Source organism: Mesocricetus auratus, unplaced genomic scaffold, assembly GCF_017639785.1.
Source record: "Mesocricetus auratus isolate SY011 unplaced genomic scaffold, BCM_Maur_2.0 Super-Scaffold_100010, whole genome shotgun sequence".
NCBI classification, from domain to species: domain Eukaryota; kingdom Metazoa; phylum Chordata; class Mammalia; order Rodentia; family Cricetidae; genus Mesocricetus; species Mesocricetus auratus.
Genome location: NW_024429194.1, coordinates 44,143,122 through 44,151,106, shown reverse-complemented (window position 1 = coordinate 44,151,106; position 7,985 = coordinate 44,143,122). Strand labels below are relative to the sequence as shown.

The window sequence follows — 7,985 nt, the reverse complement described above, 5'->3', positions numbered from 1 at the left end:
GGGATTATTGATTGGGAGAAAACATAGTCCTAAACATGCCTGGGCCTTATTTTACTTTGTAGGATTCAATCCTAGGAATGATTGATTACTATTTCTGTTACAAGGACTGAAGAGCAAAGCATTGGAGTCACAGCAATATTTATTGAGAGAAATAAGAGACTAGTGGAAAACAAAGAATCAGACACAGGGTTCGAATCTGGCACAATGTGCTGGCTGAATGACTTTGCAGTTGTTTGATCTCTTCATGCCTTCTTTTTTCCTATAAAAGAAGCTAAAGACTCCTTCAGTCAGAATTAAATATGTTAATGCAATAAGATACTTAGAAACTATGTGTTCTAATGATAAAAGGATGTTATATATTATTCTAGATATCAATAGCAACATCAACTGAAACAATTTAACCCAGGGGAAAGGACCCACATAAGAACTTTGGTAAAACCCATCAGAGTTTTTTTTTTAAGAAACTTTTTTTAATTGAGCTTCTTGTTGATTTATATATGATTGTAAGGGATGGTACAGAGACACTGATGTATCTTTTGTTCAATTTCTCAAAATATGAACATTTCATAACTACACTACAACTAGAAAATTGACAATGATGCAATTCAGATTTCAAATGGATTTCACCAGTTTTATATGCATTCAAGTGTGTGTGCTGTGGGTTCTTTGCTAAACCTGATGTTTAACAGGAACATCAGACAGAAAACTGGGCCATTGATTCAGTTTTACAAATGACACTTGAAGGCTGTTTTTTACATTCATGTAGATCACACAACTGAGTGTTACTGCCAAAATGTATAGGGTGGCCATCTAATGGAAATTCAGCTACATGGATTTGATCTGCTGCTGCTGTGTGTGATCTCGTTTCTCTCCTCTCCACTTCTTTGCCCTCAAAACTTAACTGTACATTGAAGAACTAACACACACGAGTAGGGAGGTTAAAGAAAATAACCAAAAACCAGAGTTCACACCCTTATAGCAACCATTTAGAGAGAGACACTGAAAGCTTCATTCTTTCAAATTCAGATTTTGAATAAAGGTTTTGCCATCACACCAAGTGGGTTTTTAGTTGGATTACTTTTCACTCCACGCTGGGTAAGGTGATTTGATCCACAAGGGCAGAGAAAGCCCTGCACAACTGTTCAGCTCTACCATACAGCTCCGTGTCTGCTGAAGGCTTTGGATCTGAAATCAGCAAGCAAAAAACAAACAAACAAAAATTTAGAAAAATTTATCTTCTGGATTCTGAAGATCTGTGTGGCTATATCTCTCACCACAGAAAAGGATCAGAGACCATCTTCTCTCCATTCCCTTTCCCTCAGCAGAGAAGACAACTGGTCCTTAACTTACTATGGTATGTCCTACTAATCCATCCTGGCCGCTAGAATGAGCCTGTGGTACCAGAGAGCCTACTTCAGAGTGCTGTCATAGACACACTGCTGCATATTGTAACCCCCTGAAGAGTGTTGAAACACATGGGTAACCACCCCCTGCCACAAGAGTCATGTTCTTTCTCTCTGGGGTCAGGCAATAATCTGCGAATTCCAGGTGCCATGGGTGCAGCTGGTTAATGAGTCATATTCTGAGACAACCTTCCTGCAGCTAACAGACAGAGACCACACAGAAAGCCACAACTCATCAAAATGCAAAGAATAACTATGAGGAGTTGATCCATGATATAACACTACTTCTATACGTAAGGCTCAGTGAGCATCATGGAAGAGGGAGTAGAATGAGTCTGAAGACCAGGACTCTTGGAAGCCTGCAACCTAGTCTCAGATCAGCATGACTACCTATTTAATGGGTTCCCTTGGGGCAAGGTGCCTGTGGAAACAGACTCTCAGTTGGCAAGGACCAATAGTCCAGAGGACAGCATAAAAATTTGCAAAAGTCATGCAGCTTGAAGGTTCTTTTCTCTCTCACTACATTGGTGATTCTTTGGCCAGTTTTTAGTTTTACTTTGTCAGTCACACATACAACAGCTGTAATTTTCCCTGGAAATCCTGTTCTTTCACGAATATTTCCCCCTAAGATTTAACAGGGGGCTAATGTTTCTCAAATCTCTCACCTGGAATTACTAACTACAACTCCTAATCTTGGAAGCTTTTCTGACTCAATAGAGATAGTTAGATACAGATGAAAGAACAACACTTGGAACATTAACCATGTCTTACAGCTCTGGAAAGGAGAGTAAGGCTTGCACACACAGAGTAGGGAGAAGGCCTCAGGAATACAAAGTGTCAACTGTTGAGAATAAGTTCCCTGGACACCAATCATACAGAATCAATGATAAGTTCTAGTATATTCTGATGGGAGAAATGCAATGTGAAATAAGAGATGGAGAGATCCATCCTTTCCATACACAGGAGCTAACACTGGTGGTTTAGTGAGATGGGAAAAGAGAGCTTGTTCTGCCTTTTACAGACAGAATGAGATATGGGATCCTCTTTTAGAAAAGGGAACTGTATAAAACTCTATCTTGCAGACATGAAACATTGCTGTCCTTAAGCATTGATCCCATTTCTATTACTTTTTCACTTCGTGACCACAATCAGCTGCCAGCTGACATAAATGATGCAGAGCAGGATGTGTCTGACTCGATATTTAGTTACGGCCTCCAAACATGTTGAACTCAATGTCTAGAATAAGGTTATGCAGGGGATGGGAAGGTGTATTGGGGAAACATAAAGGGGGGCCACGGGGACTTTCATAATGATCATTGTGTATTCCTTAAACTAATGTATTTATTAAAGTCAAAAGTGAGGAGGCCTAGGTAATCTATTGAGCCTTGGGCAGCAGATCAGTACCCATCCCAAGTATACACACGGACTTTGGACTCCCATAGAACAATGTGAGGTGCACTCTCACCCTGAACTCTTGGGGAAGGGTCTAGGCCCTGCCCTATATGAAATGACAGACTATGGACACCCCCATGGAGGGCCTCACCCTCCCTGGGGCAATGAGGGGATAACGGGGGGGGGGGGTTGGGGGGAGGGTACAGGAGGAGGGGAGGGAACGGGAGAGGGACCTGGAACTGACTTGTGAAGCAACTTCGTTTCTTATCTAAATTTAAACTGGAAAATAAAATATAAAAAAAAAGAAAAAAAAAGCATTACTCCATGCACAGGTTTTCACTAGCTGCAAAAAAAAAAAAAAACAACAACAACAACAAAAAACAGCCAATAATGAAGCTGTTCGTGTAATCCTGGTAAGAAAAACTCTGTTTAAGTAAAAATAAAGATGGCCTGAGTTATTTGGGGCTATTTAAGTGCAATCCACTTGGTGGTCAGAAATTTTCCTTGTGCTGATGCCCCTTTCCCACCTGAGGACCTGAACCCTACCTGAGGCTGGACCCTGACACAGGACATCTGCTGTGAGATAGTGTCTTCTTCTATATACAACAGGGAAGTTGTATCCATGAAATTTCAACATTATGGCTGCCTTGTTTAAGACCTTAACAGTGACAACATCAGTTAAAATGTCAATGTGTGTGTGGGAAAACCTCATGGGGGTCTATCCTTGCATGAAGAGCTGCAAAAATTAATGGCCACTGAGAGAGGGAGAATTAGTCTTCCCCAGGGTTGGGTCCCCTTACTGGTTATTTAATACCAAGTAGTCAATCTTAAAAACATATACCTACAGCAACACTACATGGACTTAATGGGTTGTGTTTGTACATTTGTTCATATTACATATGATAATATTAATAATCAAAGAAAAGGAGGTCGTGAATTGGAGAGAGATCAGGGGCTGGAGGTAGATATGGAAGGGGTCAGAGGGATAAGATGGAGCAGGTGGGAATAAGTGATTTAAATATAGTACATATATATTAGACTAAAAATAACTTGATTAAAAAAGGTTTGAATGTTTCCTACATCTGTTGTAATAAGGATTGTGTTGTAGAACTAATAGAGTTTGGCACTGTTGTTAAAAATTTTGATGCATTTTTATTTTTTAAGTATCTGTTCTTATTTACATTTAATCATCACATAACATGCAGACAATTAAAAATATGAAACATCCTAAACTGTTGAGAGTGATTATCTGTAAGTAACAGGGTAAGTGAAGGACATGCTAATAAATTAACATTTACAAAAGGTGTATACTTTGGCATTTAACTTCACAGTCAACACATATTATTATATAATTGAGGAGAAACAAGATAATAAAATAAAGACTCAGAAAATCTTTGGATAGCAATGCATTTATAGTGTAGCTATATCTGCACTATTTTCTGTGGGATTCAAGATGAGCACAAACCATCATTACTTTTTGAACCTTCTCACATTGCTCCGGGGCTACAAGGACCTTGGATAAACCGTATTCCATTACCTGACTGAAAAACTTATTTTCTAGCAGATAACCAATTTTAAGATAATATTTCCTTTCCAAAGTAATAAAAATTAAATTTAAAATTACATTTATTGAATCGTTTTCTTATTTATTTGTTTGTCTGTGTATATGTGTGTGCACACATGTGTGAGTGTGCACCTCAGCACATGTGTAGATCAGAGGACAACTTGCAGGGTTCAGGTTGAAGTCTCTCCTTCAACCAGAGATGTAATACAAGATGTAGGTTCCAGAGATGGAATACAGGATGTCAGTCTAGGCAGCAAGCACCTTGACTTGATAAGTTACCTCTTCTGCTCCCCAATAAAAGCATTAAATATAGTGATGCAGAAATAGGACAGCAGTAATCCTCTTCATACATGAGAGTTTTTCTTCTTGCTCTTCTTAGCTCCATTCTTTCAAAACAATGTTTTAAACGTATCAAAAGATATGACCCACCATCTAGCCCACTACTTGATCTATGCTTGTAACATACACACACACACACACACACACACACACACACACACACACACACACACACACAGAGAGAGAGAGAGAGAGAGAGAGAGAGAGAGAGAGAGAGAGAGACCAAGTAATAGGCTATGTACAAATATGTACTTGTATGTAATATATCACATATGACACACTATATAGAAGTATCTGGTGGTCCAGAGGAAATTACAATAGCAAAATTATTTGCTTAACTATAATTTAAATCAGGAATGTGCTAGAAAGATATCAGTAGTAGATTGGAGACTAGGAACCATCTGGTCCTGTGGGTAACTGAAACACTGAAACTATGTACTTTTTAGAGCAATAAAGCCGGCCAAGTGGATGCACACCTCTTTTCAGTATTGTGGCATTCTGTATTCCTCTCTAATACATTTACTTTCACCAAATGGCTTTTGGACTAGAATAGTTTTGGCTGGCAGTGCTCTTTTTCTTTCAGCATTTTTAATACATTAGATGATGTCTCCCTAGCCTGAGAAATATGTTTATTGTGTTGTTAGGGTCACTTGCCATGTTTAAAACTTTCTTTTTTATTTGACTCCTGACAATTTTATTATAATTTTATTATTATAGTGTTTTTTCATGCTACTGAACAAAATCAGAAATGAAAAGGACGACAAACAACGGACACTGGGGAAATCCAGAGAATCATCAGGTCATACTTTGAAAAGCTGTACCCCTCAAAATTAAAAAATCTAAAGGAAATGACCAATTTTCTGGGTAAATAGAAATTACCAGAATGAAATTAAGAGCAGATAAGCAATTTAAATAGACCTACAGTGGCAGGGGAAGAGGGGAGGGAGGAGCTGGGATTGAGATGTGAAACAAGCTTATTCCTAATTTAAATTAAAAAATCATACTGAGATTAACACCTTGTGACACCATAAATTTCTAGGCAAATTTAAAATTATTTCCTTAAAATTACAAAAGTATCATCCATCTGCCTGCAAATCTCAGGATTCCATTGTTTTTTCTGCTGAATAGTACTCCATTGTGTAAATGTACCACATTTTCTCTAGCCACTCTTTGGTTGAGAGGCATCTAGGATGCTTCCAAGTTCTGACTATTACAAATAATGCTGCTATGAACAGAAACCATTCTGAGTGAGGTAACGCAGTCACAAAAAGAGAAACATGGCATGTGCTCTCTCATATATGGAATTTAGACATAGATCTGGGGAGTGCCAGCCTACAAATCCCATGGCCAGAGAGTCTGGGAAACAGAACCTTCATTCAGTGGCTGATGGAAGCAAAGGCAGACTCTCACAGCTAAGCACTGAGCTGAACTCAAGAAATCCAGTGACAGAGAGGGAAGACTGATGACCAAAGGGATTAAGACTGGGCTGGTTTAACCCCCAGAAACAGCTGACCTGACAAGGGATAGCTCTTGAATCTCAGACTGATGCCTGGGAATCCATCATGGGACTGATCAAGACCCCCTGAATGTGGGTGTCAGTGAGGAGGCTTAGGTAATCTATTGAGCCTTGGGTAGTAGATCAGTATTTATCCCGGGTATACAAATGGACTTTGGACTCCCATCCAACAATGAGAGAGGCACTCTCACCCTGAACTCTTGGGGGAGGGTCTAGGCCCTGCCCTGGATGAAATGACAGACTATGGAAACCCCAAGGAGAGCCTCACCCTCCCTGGGGAAATGAGGGGATATTGGGGGGGTTGGGGGAGGGCACGTGAGGAGGGGAGGGAAAAGGAGAGGGACCTGGAACTGACTTGTGAAGCAACCTTATTTCTAATTTAAATTTAAAAATAAATAATAAAAAGAAAAAAATAAAATTACAAAAGTAGAAATATTGTTAATGTGCACTGCCCAATTGCCCTCAAGAAAGACATGAATTTCACTGATTATGCTCTATGTAGCAGTATTCATGCTCTTGACACCCCTGAATATTGTTATTTTTTAAATCTTTGTTAACTTTATGAGTAAAATCTGAAATCTTGCTTATTAAATTATTTTATATGGCTGTTTTAGGTGATAAGTTGGTGAGGATAAAGTTGTGGAGACTTTACTTTATATTTTATTCATTTCTTTATTACTTGATCTTTTAGTTAATAAGCATGCCTCATTTTTTCAATTAAAAAATTAACAATGCCAAAAAATCACTGCTTGCCTCTCTATTTTTATCACTTTTAAATCTCATTTTCTAGTAAAGTGAAAAGGAAGCTATATTTCCACTATAAGTTTTAAATCATTTTCCGCATACATATTGGAAAGTTTTAAAAAATGTCTTTCATCAACCTGATTACTGGAGGTGGCAAGTTCAGGTTACCTATCTACTATTTCTAGGAGTGTTCCTTTGGACCCTTCTTGTTACCTAGGCCATCGGGGGCTGTGGATCATAGCATGGCTATCCTTTGCTTTATAGTTAATATCCACTTATGAGTGAGTACATACCATGTTTGTCTTTCTGCGTCTGGATTACCTCACTCAGGGTGTTTTTTTTCTAGTTCCTTTCATTTGCCTTCAAATTTCTGAGTATGTGAGACAGTTGTATGCATTGGTCCACTTGCAGGACTCCTACCAGTGGGAGCGGGACCTGTCCCTGACACTTTGGGACACTTTGGCAGGCTTTTGGGAACCTATTCCTCATACTTTGTTGCCTTAACAAACCTTAATGTGAGAGAAGGAGTTTAGTCCTATCTTAACTTGATATGCCATACTTTGCTGACACCTATTGGGGCCTACCCCTTCCTGAACAGAAACAGAGGAGGAGTTGATTCAGAGTAGGAAGTAGAGAAGAGGTAGGGGGAGGGAATGGGACCAGAGGAGGGAAGAGGAAACTTAGGTCAGGATGTAGAATAAATGAATACATTTAATTTAAAAAGCCTTTCATTACTTTAAGCAATGCCTTGTGAGGGTCATCAATGTAACTATTAATAGTTTTCATAAATGCCTCCTTGTGATATGATTACAGAGTCAATGTACAATAAAACATTTTTCTAAAATAAAAAATTAAATAGACTTATAAACCCTAATGACATGGAAGCAGTCATCAAAAGTTTCCCAACTGAAAAAAGACCAGGGTCAGATGGTTTCAGTGCAGAATTCTATGAGAAATTCAAAGAACAGCTAATACCAATTCTGCTCAAAGTATTCCACACAATAGAAGGAAAAGGGTCATTGCCAAA

At 38.8% G+C, this 7,985-nt stretch overlaps 1 protein-coding gene across 1 annotated transcript in view; it reads right to left on the bottom strand.

Annotated features, from left to right (window-relative positions):
• Positions 1 to 1,081: 1,081 nt before the first annotated feature.
• Dytn (dystrotelin) overlaps positions 1,082 to 7,985 on the bottom strand; it is a 62,134-nt gene continuing 55,230 nt past the window's right edge. Inside the window, exon 12 of the mRNA XM_040752800.1 lies at positions 1,082 to 1,185. Coding sequence (XP_040608734.1) covers positions 1,082 to 1,185 — 104 coding nt within the window. The remainder of the gene's footprint in view (positions 1,186 to 7,985) is intronic.